General features: G+C 30.1%; 2 protein-coding genes across 2 annotated transcripts in view; one reads left to right on the top strand and one right to left on the bottom strand.

Annotated features, from left to right (window-relative positions):
* The first annotated feature begins 510 nt into the window (after positions 1-510).
* LOC123291411 (cytochrome P450 6a2-like) lies at positions 511-6,496 on the top strand. The gene is made up of 7 exons (XM_044871686.1): positions 511-698; positions 2,581-2,818; positions 2,957-3,255; positions 3,541-3,671; positions 5,024-5,245; positions 5,595-6,036; positions 6,466-6,496. Exons 1-7 carry the CDS (start codon positions 511-513, stop codon positions 6,494-6,496), a joined length of 1,551 nt encoding a protein of 516 aa, XP_044727621.1.
* Positions 6,497-7,334: 838 nt separating this feature from the next.
* The window catches only part of LOC123291693, a 28,701-nt gene continuing 18,029 nt past the window's right edge, over positions 7,335-18,006 (bottom strand). The window contains exons 2-4 of the mRNA XM_044872066.1: positions 10,678-11,032; positions 8,764-8,946; positions 7,335-7,959 (exon numbers count right to left, since the gene is read on the bottom strand). Coding sequence (XP_044728001.1) covers positions 7,772-7,959; positions 8,764-8,946; positions 10,678-10,918 — 612 coding nt within the window. The 5' untranslated portion in view covers positions 10,919-11,032 and the 3' untranslated portion in view covers positions 7,335-7,771. The remainder of the gene's footprint in view (positions 7,960-8,763; positions 8,947-10,677; positions 11,033-18,006) is intronic.

Here is an 18,006-nt window from a genome sequence, read left to right as displayed (position 1 = left end):
TATTTCATATACATGGTATAAAAAAATACAAAACATCTTTAAATTATAGTACCTAGCCTAAGCTTTACCTATACTACATCGTGTTATAAATAAAATATATCGAAATATTATTTAAAAAAAAAAAAAATACAATAATTATTAAATACGAAACAGTAATTACTCAAGCCAGTCAACATACAAACACAATATTAGAAACACGCATATATAAAAAAAAAATTAATCACAACAGGTGATTAACTAACTATTTTCATCTTTCCTGTTGAGTCTGATATTTACAAAATATTTATGATTTTAATGTTCAATAACACAAAATTTGGAACTTAAATTTCAAAGTATATTACAAGTAAATTTTTTTGCTTTTGAAAGTATTGGGAAAACTCATTGGTAAGTTTTTTTAAAAATAAATATCTAAGTAATGCTATCTTTTTTGAAACACTCAAATTGCTGGTGCTTAATTTAGAATGGATATAGAAATGAAAAAAAATAATTATCATTTTCTTATTTCAGAAAATGTTCTTTGATATATTATTAGTATTAATTACGATTACATTATGTTTCGTAATATTTTACACATGGAATTACGATTATTGGAGAAAACGCCGTATTCCGTACGAAACACCAATATTTCCATTTGGTAGTATAAAAGACGGTTTACTTTTGAGAAAACCTTTAGGTTCAATTATACATGAACTATATTCGTGAGTATAAATCACTTTCAAAATACCAACACACTTTAAACGTTTTCTCTTGCTTAATTTTTTGATTTTATTTACATTATGGGATGTTGTTCGATGTCGTTAAATTTAACTCACCTGATAATGTTTTTAAAATTTCTGTTTCATACATTCTGTGGTAGACGATTTCTGATGAGTGTCCTCATAAATCCTTGTTGCTTAGATTATATACATGACCTAGGTTATTTGTCATGACCTAGGTTATTATGTATTGCTTTAATATGCATTTTTATCTAATAAAGTAGCTACTTTATTAGATAAAAATGCATATTAAAGCAATACATAATAACCATCGGACAGAAACTATGATTTCTTTACGCAATTTTAAAAAGGAAAGCCCTTCCCCGTTTTTCAATCAATAATGCACATTTTAATGACGATAAATTATAGTAAATTGACTGAATTAATTGTTAAAATACCATGTATAGACAGTGTTGATTGCGAAATCGTTTGTTTTTTCGTCATGTAATTAAAGAAGGATACTCCTTTTTACGTCTTGAACAATTTATACAAATTTCAGCATGATATCTCTTTTCGTTTTTGAGTTATCGTGTTTACGGACAGACGGATAACTGGACATGGATTTTATGAACACCTATACCAAAATTTTGCTGGTAGCATCATTTTTTTAAGCGTCGCAAACTTTGGGACTAAACTTAGTATACATTGATATATTTAATATATACATATTACATATGGTATAACAATAATTAAAGAGACTGTAACAGGGTGTTTAGAAATAATAGGTAAAAAATTCCCAGACTTTATAATAATTCCCAGAAATAATAGGTAAAAAATTCCCAGACAGCGTATTTAAAATAACTTATTTTTAAAAAATTATTACCTAACCAATAGTCACCTGTTTTGAGGTTTTCGAATATATTTTATGTATGTTATTCATGAAAAAGAATGTAAAGGTTTTATCATATTATCCATAAATATTCATAAAATGAATATATGAATGAACAAATGAATACTTTTTTTAATTTTCAATAAAAAAATATTACATTGAAAAATTGTATGGAAAAATTCTAAGTCTGGAAACCTTCAAACAGTTACTAACATTTCTGTCGAATACAATATCTATTCGTGAACTCAGGGCCAGTTTGTGACTTTGTGGAGTCCTGGTCGAATACTACTTAGGGACTCAAATAATTGCCATTTTCTCAAAAATATCATAATTTGGTGTATAATTAAATTTTTTGAATTCTGAATACGTCATAAAGTTAATAGTTCGATTTTTTTGATAACACAGTCAAATTTGATCCGATCTGATTAGAATTTTTTTGAAACCCACTAATTTTTGGTCATTTTTTTCAACTGTGATGTCAGTTTTTCGCTAGCTATCACTACTGTGCTTGATTCCGGCACCAAGGGCTCCAGATTCTTGGAACTATTATAGCTAGGTTAATTATGATCATAAATTTGAAAAGTATGACCCAAATTTAGTAGGATTACATACTTCATTTATCAAAATTGGATAAAATTTGGTTGTGATAGAGCAAAATTAAATTTTTGGATTCTGATGACGTCATAAAGTTAAAAAATTCGATTTTTTTTAATAACACAGGCAAATTTTATCCGATCTTATTGGAATTTTTTTTGAAATCCATTAATTTTGTGCTTCAAATTTTGGGATCCTTATTATTTATTTTATAGCATTAATTATTCTACAGCAGCGCCATTCTTATTTGCTGCTTTTCGATATAGACACTTTTTGATACGCACTAAAATTATCTTCCTTATCTCTACCTTCCATAGTTGCCACAAGCTATTAAAAACCACCATAAATCGACCATTTGAATGGAAAAATGAATATGAATAAATAAAATTAGATAATTTTCAGCAAATATAAAGATTATAAATATTTTGGCATATTTTTGGGACGACATCCCGTATTATTTATTCGTGATCCAGAAATATTTAAAATGATTACAGTGAAAAAATTTAATGATTTTCGAGATAATACAGCAACAACGAGTGAAAAATCTGATGTATTAGGTGCATTAAATCCTTTTATATTGAAAGGAGAACGTTGGAAAATATCACGAAAACATACAGCGCCAGCATTTACTACAATAAAGGTAAGTTAAAGGAGGGAGCTTAAGTCCCGTGGTGAGAGATTTACTCACGCGTTCTGCATATATGGGCAAAATGCTCATAACGGGAATGTTGACGGGTTAATATGGAAATATAATTCTACTAAATAAAATTTTCAACAGATAAAACAAAATATGTATCCCAATATGGTCTATGTTTCGGAACGTTTAAAAATGTATATAACAAAAAATTTGGATAATTTTTGTAATGGTATCAAAATACAAAGTTTGGCCCAAGATTTTGCTAGTGAAATATTTACATTATGTGGCTTATCAATTAAAACGGATGCATTATTTGCGAATTCAAAAAATCCATTTAAAAGAATCGCTCATGAAACTTTTGAAACGGAAACATCTACTGGAAAATTAAGATGGATACTAATGATTGTCGATCCAGCATTGTCACTTTTACTTCGAACTACGTGAGTAAAAATAAAGATCACAATGTGACTTGCGCGCCTAAAAATATTCCATCATAATCACACTTTGTGGAGTAAACAGTCTATAAATACTTTTTATATATTCCCCTGACTAGTAAGCTTTAGCAAATTTTCTATTTTTAAACTACTTTTAATATCAGTTAAATTTTTGATAATTGAGGAACACTGACCAATCATATAAATGTCCAAAACACGTCTTAGATAAAACTATTTCACAGCTCATACCATGACCTCGACCCACTTTGCAGTTGTTACTTTTTTCTTCAGATTAATGCCACAAACAGCCGGGAAATATTTCCGGAAAGTGATAAAAGATGTTCGCCTGCAACGTAAGCTAAATAACATCAACGCAAACGATTATTTAAGTTATTTGGATAAACTTCTGATAGACAATGGCGGTATTGTATAAACAATTAATGACCCTGAAACAAATCAATGTAAAAAAACACTGTCAATTTGTTTTATCATGGGACTAACGATAAATAATGTCACGTATTCGTTTATTCGACTTCAATTTTCTGAAGCTGACTGATCGACCAACGCACAGCTGAAACCGCTTCCCTATTCTATTCCATATTCTACTCCTAATTCTGATGCAATATTTGGGTCGATTTTAGTCCGTATCTCAAAAACTATTCGTCCAGTCAACAAATGCACCCGATTTTTGTAATTTTTGGGTCAAAATTACCTTATATTCTGAGTTTTATCAAATTTGGAGATTACAAAAATTTTTCGATTTTTTGCAATTTTTTTAAGGGGTACCCCTTTGAAAAAATCGAGAAAAACGCAAAAAAAAATTTTGTTTCGGAATTTGATGAAACTCGGTGGATAGGGTAATTTTGATCCTAAAATTATAAAAATCGGTTTAATTTAATCATTGGATGCAGAGTTTATGAGATATCGCAATATTTTGATCGATTTTAGCCCGTATCTCAAAAACTATTCGGTTAGTCAACAAATGCACCCGATTTTTGTAATTTTTAGGTCAAAATTACCTTATATATTGAGTTTTATCAAAATTGGAGATTAAAAAAATTTTTCGATTTTTTGCATTTTTTTTAGGGGGTACCCCTTTGAAAAAATCGAGAAAAACGCAAAAAAAAATTTTGTTTCGGAATTTGATGAAACTCGGTGGATAGGGTAATTTTGATCCTAAAATTATAAAAATCGGTTTAATTTAATCATTGGATGCAGAGTTTATGAGATATCGCAATATTTTGATCGATTTTAGCCCGTATCTCAAAAATTATTCGGTTAGTCAACAAATGCACCCGATTTTTGTAATTTTTAGGTCAAAATTACCTTATATATTGAGTTTTATCGAAATTGGAGAATAAAAAAATTTTTCGATTTTTTGCATTTTTTTTAGGGGGTACCCCTTTGAAAAAATGGAGAAAATTGTACCTTCGGATGTTTAAATTGACCGGATAATTGAAATATGAGTGCTTTGATTTCTTCGATTTTTTAATATTAATCGATATAGGCAATTTACTTTACATAAATGTATGTGTTTTGTAGGGAAACTCAACTCAATTCAACTCAACAAATAACTCGAAAAGGTGTCATTATTTTTCGTTGGATCAATGGGAAATTTGATTCAGAATCACATAGGCAATATATCGATTTAGACAATTACCAAATTATATAGTTTTAATAGGACTGATATCGTGATACATTAATTTTTTTGTGGGGTCGTTAAAGAAAATAGTTTATTATATATAAATTAAAACATATTTCCCATTTCAAATAGATTTTTCCGAGGATGATTTAGCATCGAATATTGTAACATTATTCATAGATGGTGTGGAAACAGTTGCTAGTACAATTAAACTTACAATGACGGAAATTGTAGCAAATCCACGGGTATTTAAAAAACTACGGGAGGAAATTGATACAATTATGGCGAAATATGATAACAAATTAACGTATGAAACTCTGCGTGATATGACTTATTTAGATCATTGTATATCAGGTAATTATAATATCTTATTGTCTTTTCATATCTACACTCATGGGCATCGAATTTTGTCCAAACAGCCTGAGACCTTTCTGAAAAATGATTGAGGGTTGATATTATTAAAACGGAAACTTATTTCAGCAATTTGGAGGGGATTCCCAGTAGAAAAACTACATATTTCGTCATTTTTATGACTATGCACACCTCTATAGTCCCTCCAAACTGAGATACAGAGTTGAAAATTGGTGTGTACGTTGATTTAGTGCCAAAGATGTGTCTTTTGGGAATATTGACTTCCCAACTCATTTCTCCCGCTTTTATTTATATTTCCACAGCTCATGAGATTTTTTAAATTTTATTTCAGAGGCGTTACGTATGCACCCGGTATTAATGTGGTTTATGCGAAATTGTACGGCCGATTCATTTCAGTTTCCACCGTACAAAGATGGCGTAAATCGCGATGTAAAAATTGATAAAGGTTTTTCAGTACTGTTACCGGTGTATGCGTTACATCACGACGAAAATTTACATGCAAATCCTGAAACATTTTATCCAGAACGATTTAGTGATGAAGACACCAAAGTTCAATCAAAAGCTAATTATTTTGGTTTTGGTGATGGTCCACGAATATGCTTGGGTATGAAATATGGACAATTAGTAACGAAAATTGCAATATGGGATATGGTTTCTAATTTTGATATTGTACTTAATGACAAATGTAAATATCCGATTAAAAATGTTGGAGCATCATTTGTTTTTGTACCTGAAGATGAACCACTTTTAAATTTTTATAAACGGGGAGAAATTTATAGTTCAAATTGAAAATTTAACAGGATTTTCGAAAAATAAACCCAGAGCAGGTAGAATATTAATATAATCGTAGTGCTTGTTCAATTTTAACTCTAACCATTTCTATCTTATCTAATCGCTTTTCTTTATACATTTTTTCCCACCAATGAATATTAAAGAGGGTTCCTTAGAAAAATTAGTTTCACTCCATTCAAAATATTTAAAATTTGTACAAACAACCTTAATTAGGATTTATAATAAATAAAATCATTAAAATATTAATTGTTAATTTATTTTTTTATCTTTTTACAATGGGTAGATATAGACTAAATTTTTATTTAAAGGTATAAATAACTAATAATAATGACTAATAACTTTATTTTTCGTAATTCATTTCAGACCGAAAATTTTTCTAAATAAATATTTTTTTTTGATATATGTATTAGATGCGTTCTTTACTCCCATCAAAATAAATAAATAAATCATTTTGATGGAAAATTGGAAACGTATAGGTGCGTATTAATCTGCGCAGAAAGTGCCAAACAAAAAGTTGAAAAAATATAGTGGCCATCAGTGAAACTAATTTGATATGGCGTGCGTAAATTATATTTATTGGAAATTAAAATAATGATTCTTATTGAAATTTTTTACTAAAGCTTGTTTAGAATTACTAAAACAACAAAGCAAATGCATGTAAAAACTGGCCTAACAGTCTGGTAATCCTGGAAAGTAATATATGTGCAGTATATTGAATAAATATCATTTTTTACGCAGATTAATAGACAAGCATGAGTATCAAAATGATACATTTAATATTCTTTTTGATGTGGGTAAAAAAACGCAACTATTAATAATATAATAAAATAATTTCATTCATTTATCCAACTAACATCTTACGCAGCAGGATGTAGACATATGTTTACACAGTGCTTAGTAGCTGCCGTTGCGAGAAAACAGATTCTGGCAACTCAACTCGTATGGAAGTTGCTGCTTGGCACTTTACTGTTTACATGAGCGCTGAAAATGCCTGTAGCTGGACCCATATCGAGGGAAGAACACGGAGTTGAAGTGCAAACAAAAAACTTTGTAGTAGCTTACGTATCCAGATGCTTACTATTCTTTTTGCTAGTAATTCGCATGATATGTTGACACAATGATATACAAATTTCGATTTTTGCCCCAATTTCCTAGATGAATTTTTTGTATTATATAAATACGTATTTACGACAACCAATTGTCATATCATCAGTATGAATTAGCTAATCGTAATTACTCTTATTGTGTATGTTACTCGCGTTGCTAATTTGGTGGCGGACTGCATCAATTCTAGAAAATCAATTTTGATTTTGCTATTTAATTAAATTCCGAATTTGGAATAAGTCCCGTCTTATTCGGTAGGATTGGGTACTGATTTTAGAAGTTTTAAGTTCGATTTGTCTATTTTATAATCATAACGATAACGTGAGCAGCTACACATGATTTTTCTATTCTTCTATATTTTAAATTTTCTTGAAATCTTGTTAGATACCTGAACAAAAGAAAGGACAAAAACAAAAATATCGATAAATGTCATTCATATAATCGATAGACGTTGGTTGAATAAATGAAATATCATATATTTTAAAGTATATCTTCTATACTTGGTCAACTATTTGTATTTTCATCAACAATTTGACCAATAGTGTGTGCATGTGTGAGGGCTGTCCATAATGGCGAGCGATCAGCACTAACGACGACCGCTCGCGCTCCACGCTAACTTTTTCTGCCTAGTTTACCGTTTATAATACCATCTGATTCACGTTCTGGAGTCATTAATTCGATTGATGTACCTTCTGGTTCAGCATCTGATCGTTCTTCAACCACTGTGTCTAATTCTAACGATGGAAACCCTCGACTCATAGCACGTTCAGAACGAAGTGAAATCGCTTGGGATCTCCCACCTATAAAAAAAAATAAATACTGTTAATTTTGGCGTTGTTAATTCAACATTTACAAAATATAGTAACCATGCAAAAAATAATTTTGAGATTTTTCTCAATATTTTATGTTTTAGCACCCCTTTTCAAATTTTCCTGTTTTAGAGGTAAGATATAATTGTCCTGAAAAAGATAGATTTGAAGTTTACGAAATAATTTCATGTTTTGTGGATCCAGTTTTATTCATTTTCCATGGAATATGCTTAAGAGTTCACTATTTTACTATTGATAATATAATTCAGTATATATGTCACCGTAATATTGTAATTTCCGCTAGATTCGAAACTAACTGATAAAATTATAGACATGACTTCCAATGAAAGGGCCGAAACCACCCCAACCTTTGCCAACTGCACCCAGAGCAACCAAACATAACGCAATGAATTGATTTTCGTTAATAAGTGTTGAGTTAGCGCTAGTTGGGGGTTTTTGTAACCAGTTTACAATCTGGCGGAAATTATAATATTGCGTTGACATACTGAATAAGGAAACGAAGCGCCATATTTATAATTAGTTGATAACTTTTTTAGTAAACGTTTAAAACAACAGTTAATATGAAACATACAAAGCAAAGAAAAAAGTTATTGCTCATTCTTCAGATATTGCTGACACATATCATGCAAACACCTACAGATTAGGAAAAAGATTAGAGTAAAAGATTCAATTTGACGATACCATATTATGCAGAATTCACTTACATTGAAATAGATAGACTCACATCAAACACTGAAAAATCGAAATTGTATATGAAATTCGGTACTAACTTACTTGGATGTATTGGACTTAAGCCAACCAATGATAATGTACCATGTTCCAATTCATAATTTCTACGTCGTGCACGATCCCTTGCCATTTTAGCACGTCGACGTAAACAGCATATTATTAATAATGCTAATAATGGCAATCCTAATATACATGATACAATTGGTACAACTATTGATTCGGGTGATACTGCAAAAAAAAAAAATCATTTTAGCATTAAAAAAAATTAAGTTGTGGAATTGTTAGCGTAAACGAGGGTGAATTTTGCGTAGGCGGGCTAAGGGGGCTAAGCGAGGCCAGGTCTAGTATAGCTTTTAATGAATTGAAACTGCTGGATAGTTAAACCAACTTCTGATTAATAAATTTGAATTGAAAATGTGACAGCTTTAAAATAATTAATGAGTTTGAATAGACCTTTTCATTTAAAAATCACCATTCACTTTTGTTTCGGATTAAATGATTTATAACCAATTGCTGTCAGCCCGAAAAAATAAAGTCTGCACTTGCGTTTTTGACATGATGAAAAGGTCTGTTGAAGAGTATCAGATTTTCTTCTACGGTTAAACCTTAAGCTACATTCAAATGTGAAACGTTCTTTCTACAATAGTTTTGGAAAAAATCGAGGGAACATAAATTGCGGATGGCTTCGTCGGATAGAATTTTTTTGCCTTTCTAACTCCTCTCGCTTTAAAACACAAAACCACTTATTTTGTTGAGTGTTAAAATCTTTCTGAGTCGATTTCAAAATGCTTTCTATTATTTCTATATTCTAGCTGACTGACTTAACTAGCCGATTCAGTCGATTTCTGATAGAATGCATGGAAGTAATCCTAAAATGGGGTTTTATGTGCTTGATTTTATATGCAAAATAGGTGTTAATTTTGTTTTTAAAATTTCTAACATCACCCATCGTAGCGTAATACGTAACTACGCCTCCAGCGAGTTTATAAATACCTAACGATGTTTTTGTAAATAATTAAATTTTTTTTGTAAATAAACTTTAAATTCAATTACCGTTCAAGCATAGTCGAAATGTTTTTATTTATTTATATTTTAAATTAAAAAATATTTATAATAAAAATTAATTGTGAATAAAAAATTTATGTAAATTAGAAAAACAAAGAACGCAAGTAAATTCATTTAATATAAAAAGTGTGGAAAATGTTAGTTAGAGCAGGCGCTAGGTGGAATTAGTTATCCAAATACAATAAAACCCATGGTATCGGATTCGAAAAGGATTGAATTTTTTTCACCACATTTGAAAAGATGGGGATGGTTTTACTTCTTAAATCTGAACCAAATTTTCAGTTTACTGGGAACAGTTCCCTAAAAGATTATCGTCAAAATTCGGTGTCCCGGTGAAAGAAAGTTAGTTTGCTTGCGGTGGGTGGAAGTGGTTGATTGTGGGTGGCAAAAATGTGAAAATTATATATCAGTCCTTTTCTTACTCATGTGAACTTTCGGAAATTTTCAGAACAAATTTCTGGAATGATCTAAAAAGTTTCAAAATGTGTGTAATGGTCAAAATCGATTCGAATATTTCTAGAAAATTGTAAAAATGCTCTAGAAAGTTTGTTTAAATCGACAACTATAATGATCCGCTTTTAGCGCCATCTCTAGACGACCAGTAGAACTACCAAGCCAGAACCGGACACGAACTTTCTGGACTTTCTTCCGCAATTTAAATCTTTTTATTTCAACCAAGTTTAGTGTTTTTTCAAGGGTTTTATTGTTAAAAGTAAGTTATTTATATTAAAATATTCTGTCTGGTTATAAATTTTATTAAATTAAACGATTTTCTAACCAGAAAGAGGACAATAGAAGCTAATAGATGCGATGTATTTTAACCTGAGCAACGCCGGGTTTTTCTGCTAGTTACAAAATACGAGAATATGGTGTGAGTGTGTTATTTATATTTACCTGTGGGATATATATACACTGTTGGACGTTTATTGGGTGGTGTGTGGATGAAAAACGGATGAGTTGGAGTTGTGACACGAATTCTGGAAATAATTGTTGACGTTATTTTTGTTGTTTCTGTTTGGTGAAGAGTACTTTGATGTGATGACGTAGATGTTGAGGCTGCTGTTGTTGTTATTGTTGTTGTGAATATTTCTTGTGTTGATATTGTTCCTTCTGTTTGCATTGTTGTTATTGACATTTTTGTTGTATATTCTTGTTACGTGCGTACCGTACGTACGTATTTAATTTTCTTTTTTTGTTGAATAATAATGTTATATTCACTTCATGATTTCCTTTTTCGTGATTGTTCCATCTGTAAAAAAAAATTGGAAAGAAAATGATTTAAAAAAAAAAAAATGAAAATATTGTGTATATACCTGTAAAAATATTTGTGTGCTAAGAATATAAATTTTCAGGAAAAATTAGAGAGGTAGAAAAAGACAGAACATACATTGTAAGCGTATAAGAGAGACAAAGGAAGCTACTCTCCACGCGATCGCGAGTTACATGAACTCTATTTTACTTTAAAAAAATAGGATTCCACGCAAAAAGATTAAAATCTATGAAATTGAGAACCAAGGGGGCATACGCGAGGGAATGGTAGTTGAAAAGAGGTTGTTCGTAAAAAATATTCGCAATGTAAACGTGTATTTTACATTGGATCTTATAGACAATTCAAGGGGATTACGAAAAATTAAAAAGTTAAATTAAAGAAAGTTAAATCGAGGAATTCGTTGTATTAAGGTACGTTTTATTAAAGCTGCACTGTATCAACACTTTTTATCCATAGGCAATTTTATTGCAGATATGATATGCAAATTACATGGTGAATAAAATTTTCTAGCCTGTTTTTTCCTAAGCGATACTTTTTTAAACTGATGAGGTGTTAAATAAGTACGAAACGTTGCATATAAATAAAAAGACCTCGCACAAATTACCTATATGTAATCTGAATTTCGGTCAAACTTTTTCATATTTTGGGGAATGACAGTTTCAGTCATTCTGAATAAAAATTCCCATGGTCACAAGTCATGAGAATGACTGGATTTCAAGTTATCGCTAAATTAAAATTGGAAAAAAAAAAATATTGTAATTTAATTGTCAAAAATCATGTACGTATATATGTAGCTGAAAATATATGATCTTAACACTTCATATTATTGATCCACTGAACATTTAACACTGCTTCTTCTTTGAATTTCGTAACATATTCTTCAAAAAAACAAGAATTAAAAAACAACATCCTTACATTAAGAAACATACGTATGCATGTAGTTATACATATCTGTATATGTATTTGCCTATACACACATAGGTATATATTATACAAATAAGTACATTTTCCAACTTAAATTTAGCTGTAACATGAAATCCTGTCATTTTCATGGCTTGTAACCATGGGAACTTTTCTTTAAAATGACTTAAACTGTCATTGGCACAAATTTGACCGGATTGAAGATTACATCTAATTTGTGCGAGGTCTTGTGCAAATAAGTTTCATTTAAACGTTGCAAATAACTAGAGTGTCATTTGATCGTACACTTTGCTGTTGGAATATGTTTTTACCATAAAATTAAATTATCTATATAGTCTTACAGCTGGTAAAACCTTTATTCATATACCCTTTGTTATGAAAGTTATACTAAAACCACTGCGTGGTTAATATTAATTATGAGTAGCCAACATTGTTGTATAATATTACTTTAAAATAATTTTATTGATTATGTTCTGCAGGTTGCTGCTATGAAATTTAATTAATAGCTAAGTTCTTGTGCATACAATTTGTTATTTATTAAAACGGGTGACACCATCTGACTATGACAGAAAACTAATAATAGCAGTCTACCGACTACTTCTTATAATGGAACGTACAAATACCTATTATTATTAGTGTTACTATTAATTTATAAGGTGTGCCATATTTGATGTCGGCATGTAAACACTGAATAACTTTGTAAATAAAACAACCGATTACTGTATATATGTGTTATTTTTATTCAATTTGGTCCTTTAATTTATTTTGACTATATTTTGAATACAACAGCAATCAAGTGGCCGCCTCTATTAGCCAAAACAAAGTGTGAACTTTTTTCCTGCTTTTTAATCACCAAAGCCTAAACACTTTTTGTACATTCAATGGCGTTTCGTTGATCTTGTATGGATTCTCGCCATGTTGGCGATTTAACAAAAAATTTGACATTAAACGACGAATAATGTTGTCAGACGATGCCTGTATTAGTACATTCAAAGATGTAACATATAAAGGCAAATGAAATAAATCGCTTCCTTTTTGATAAAATCTGATGGATTGTTTTAGTCGGTAAATGTAAAAGCTGAATTATAATATTCATAAATAGGCAACTTGTAATACGTATTTGCTATGTTTTAGCCGGCAAATGTAAAAGTTGAATTATAATATTCATAAATAGGCAACTTGTAATACATATTTGCTATGCTATACATTTATAAGATTGTAATACTCGTAATACAAATTGCCTATTTATTATTTTTGTTATATATGGACCGTTTCATTTAAATCATAATTTATTGTTAATTAACAAATAAGAAGATTTACGGAACTAAATCAAGATTCACGACACCGTTTAAAAGTTCTTAATTTTTTTATTAAGAACAACTTTTACAATTAAAGCTTTCTATCTTCTATTCTAATTAAGTTATATCTCTTTTGGTTGACAAAATGGGACCTAATTGATCTATATATTGCTCATTTTATTTTCGTTCGAGTTATCGTACGGACAGACGGAGGGATAAACGGAAGCTTTAGTTACAAATTCGGGACTAAACTTAATATACTCTGATATATTCTGCATATAGGGTATAAAAATATAATATAACATTATTGAATATCATAATATATAATATTTAACGTTAATATCAAAGCTATAAATTTTGTATACGTATGACAGACAATAAAGTGAATACTTTATGAAAACGAATATGTTATAAATTTGTTTTTTCTTTTTTTTATTTGTAACATTTTGTTTATACCGGATTGTTCTTTACGTTTCGTTGTAAAATACACTGGGTAAAATTAGGAAATGATGGGGCTATTACAATAATATGGTTTTTTGGCTTTTTTTTTAATTCTGTGATTGCGTTTTTGCACTGATTCACGGATTAGCCATGCCTTTAATGGGGTCGAGTTAGCACGGGTTTACGACTTCTTTGGCTTTTTAGATAGCCCTGTGATTGTGTTCATTCATTGATTCACGGGTTGGCTATGTCTGATACAACGAAAAAGTAACAAGCACTTGACTTGATAGTTTTTTTTCCAATGATTAATAACTTTAATTGAAGTTAAAATAATCGAATTAAAAGTAAGGAAAAATCAGTTAATCAAGACTAGTTTTAACTGACTTCATTGGGAAATAGAACTGTTATTTCAGCCAAAAGTACTATTATCGAAAGTCTGCGGCTAAAAGTACTTTTGACTGATTTTTCCATTTAAAAGTACTTTTAACCGGTTAATAATTTTGACTGTAACATATACACTATTGTAAACAAGTAAAACTAAGCAATTGACTGAGTTAATTGTTGAATTACCATGTATAGACAGTCTTTATAAATTAGGTAAGATTACAAGTGGTTTACATTTTCTGGCCGCCCTTTCGACAGGTTTGGTGTAGAATTAGAATCAATTTCAAATTCGGTTGGGCTGAAGCCTTAGGCAGCTCGCAGCGCGCGCAAATAGCTCTTAGAAATATCTATTTAGCATACCTGAATAATAATAAATAATACCTCAATACTATTCAAATACCTAGATTCACAATTTTAGAGAAATATGGTGGAAGCGCAAATAAGTACATAAGTATATGGTAAAGTTAATATAATGCTTGATTTATCTGCGTTTCCACCATTTATTGCATTTAAGGTAGTACCAGCATGAAATCACTTTTCGACAGATTTGGCCGAATTTTTTTTCTCGGGTTTATAATAGCTTTATTTATGAATTCCTAAAATTTCATAATTTTTGACCGTTTAGATCGCGAGATATTTAAAGACAAAGTTCGCGATTTTGAGGGTCATGTCCCATTTAAAGCATGTAAAATGTCCGGTCTCTCCAACTATTTTTTATGATATTATTATATATTGAAGAAAAAGTAGAAAAAAATGTTTATACAATACAATTCTAAAAAAAAAAAGTTAGAAATTAATTTTCACTTTCGAGATATTAATTTTGACGTAAATTGATCGAAATTGGGACGTTGGCATAATTATTTCCCATTTTAAACGGTCAAAATTTCTGAAACTTTGGGAATTAATAGTAAGCATTATTAAATTCTTAAATTTAATTTTTCGTTAAATTCTGTCGAAAAAAAAATTGTACCATTGCTTTAACATAGAAACTGCAAATACCATGCTGGAACTACGTTAATATTTTGCATTTAATTTTCGAATGTTCCGTTCAACTTCCTTAATTTTTTCTTTCATGCAATCCTTCTCCTAACAATAATTAACATACACACACACACAAGCAAAAAATAATTAGCGAAATTGTTCATTATACGCATTTCAAGTTATTCTACTGTCCCGTTACTTGACGAACATCCCTGTATGATGAATAAAATTGATATATATTTGAATAAAAGAACATATAGAATATATATACATATCAAACAATATATATATATATATATATTTGGAAACGAGAAAATAATAATAAGTTTCTATAACTTGTATTTTGTTTATTTGTTTTTGTTTTCAATACAGTGAACAAATATTTGGAAACGATGAGTATTTTATAATATTATATTTTAGTAATTTTTAGGGTTCCGTCATCAAAAACGAAAAGAGGAATCTTGCAAGATCTGCCCGATTGTCACATATTAAAAAAAAATAAAAATCCAACTGCGTTAAATAAAATTTAGAAAGAAAGAAACAAGCCCAGTTTTCTTAACAACTTTAACAGTCCAATCCATTATTGGAAAAATTTTTGTCGGTCGAGATTTTATTGTGCCCCAACCGCTATGTAAACTATTGGCCTTGTTTCTTCCTTTTAAGATTTTATTTAACGAAGACGGGTTTTTTTGAAGTAACACTTCTATTAGGCACATTTGACTTGGGGAGTAAACTGAAGAATGTATGATCAGAATGTTACGAAAATGTGTGATCAAGGTTACTACGAAAAGTGTGATCAAGTTAAGAGGGAGATATAAGTTATTGAAGATAGAAAGAAAGAGAGTATATAAGTATAAAAAATATTATCCATTTACACAGAGATCCATTGGTTCAGTGGCAGAACACTGGATTCCGATAGCGGACTTTTTTCAAAGTTTTTTTTATATGGAACCAACGTAAGTTACACACTGTATATAAAATAATAATATAAAAATATGTAAATAGATTTTCCGACATTCAAGTGGGTATTGTACCCACTCGGAATTTTTCGAGTGGTTAGAGCTACTCTCTCTATCCTTATGAACCGCCGGCCCTGCTGATATACCCGTTTTATAATACGTATAATACGATTTTTGAGGGGGCTTTGAGGATTTGTGCTACACAAATCATCGAATATTATCCATATGTATGTATTTCTTTCCTGCTACATCACCTGCAGCCTTCTTTAGTTGAGCTGAAAATCGATATGCAGGTTAATGTCACTCAATTTGGAGGGAATTCCCAAGGAAAACCGCTTGCTCGACGTTTTTAAAACTTTTCCTATCTCTAGGTACGACTTTTCAACGTGAGTATTGAAAATTTGTATTTGATTTCAGCCTGTGCTGTGACGTGCCTCTTAAGGGTATCAATTTCTTAGCAGCCTTCCACTTTTTTTAACACGCCTATATTAGCTTCACCTGTATGTATGAAAGTATGTTTGTATACTTGTATGTAAGTCTCTTATATCATATCCATGCATAGGATATCATCAGTTATATACATTTATTATACTACCGATAACCATACTATACTTATATACTTAGAACAAGCAACAAGCGTGTTTTTTATTAATTTTTATATCGAAATATCATTTCTCGTATAGTTCTATCAAACCAAAGTGGCTCTGAGCAAGAGAGAGTGTAGATATGAGTACACAAACATATATATATCTCTTTCGCAGTACCACTTCGGTTTGATGGAACTCTATTTCTATGATTTATCTATGGAAAAGTGTGATTTAGGTATTTATTGAACAAAATTTTCATCATGTGTACGTTCAAAAGTTTTCATTCAGAGTGTACATTTAATTGAAATTATGAAGACACTTATCGCGTAATAGTCTGTTGTCTGTTACACTAAAAATAAATTGATTTTATGAAATTGTTTTTAAAGTATCACAAATAATTAATATCTGAATTATATTGGGTGCACCTCGTTAAAAAAAAAAGAAAGAAACAATTATAAAATACCAATTATAAAATAAACAATCTTATTAATTTTTCGGGTAACGGAACTCTTAATTCGCACTTGAAACATATCTAAGAACACTCTCCATTAAATTACCTTTTCTCTTAGAGCTTTCTCCAAACTGAACCGATTTTGATGATCATGGCCAAGTTTTTAGTTGTTCCGGGTACGGAACCCTAAACTCTCACTTGAAACATAGCTAATAACACTCTCCATTAAATTACCTTTCAAACGAAACAAAAAAAATGAAAATCGGTTCACCCGTTTAGGCGCTACGATGCCACAGACAGGCAGACAGACAGACAGATACTCACACATAGCGGTCAAACTTATAATACCTTTTTTTGGTTCGGGTGGTTAAAAATGGTAGTATTTGAAAAAAAAACTGTTTTCAAAATTTTTAGTTGAAAAAAATCTAGCACGTGTATATTTTTCCTCGTGCACAAAGGCACATAAAAAATTTTTTTATTGAAAAGATAAAACATTTTTCTACAAAATCGTGTGATATACCGTTTTGTTATACACCTACATATTACATAATATAAAATAAGCAGTACCTGGATAACCGAGCTTTGCTAGATATTTTTTAAGCTAAAAAGACAAGAAGATAAGTATCGTTTAAAATGTCTTCACACAAATATCAATTTGAATGTCCCGCAAATGTACTTTATTTCGTTAACTACAATAAACACCAATAGATGTCAGGAAGAGTCTTATTTTGCAGTTTGTTTCAGTTTTCTCTGAAAACACGGCTAAATCGAAATTTTCTAAAAGTGAAATTTAGTTAGATCGATTTTTCTCCCCAATAATAATAATTTTACCATTTCACTTTTCGAAATGAATTGAGCCAGGTTTATTTAACCATTCATTTCCATAATAATTATTTATATGTTAAAATTATATGTCATGCCTTTTCCAAAC

This window comes from Chrysoperla carnea, chromosome 2, assembly GCF_905475395.1.
Source record: "Chrysoperla carnea chromosome 2, inChrCarn1.1, whole genome shotgun sequence".
Classification (NCBI taxonomy): domain Eukaryota; kingdom Metazoa; phylum Arthropoda; class Insecta; order Neuroptera; family Chrysopidae; genus Chrysoperla; species Chrysoperla carnea.
Note: the sequence above shows the minus strand (reverse complement) of the source record. Positions and strands in the feature narration are given on the sequence as shown.

Excerpts from the sequence above, each read along its gene's own strand:
- LOC123291411 (XM_044871686.1), top strand. The coding sequence starts at position 511 with ATGTTCTTTGATATATTATTAGTATTAATTACGATTACATTATGTTTC. Across the intron at positions 2,819-2,956 it reads CAGCATTTACTACAATAAAG|ATAAAACAAAATATGTATCC; the intron begins GTAAGTTAAAGG and ends AATTTTCAACAG. Across the intron at positions 5,246-5,594 it reads TTTAGATCATTGTATATCAG|AGGCGTTACGTATGCACCCG; the intron begins GTAATTATAATA and ends ATTTTATTTCAG.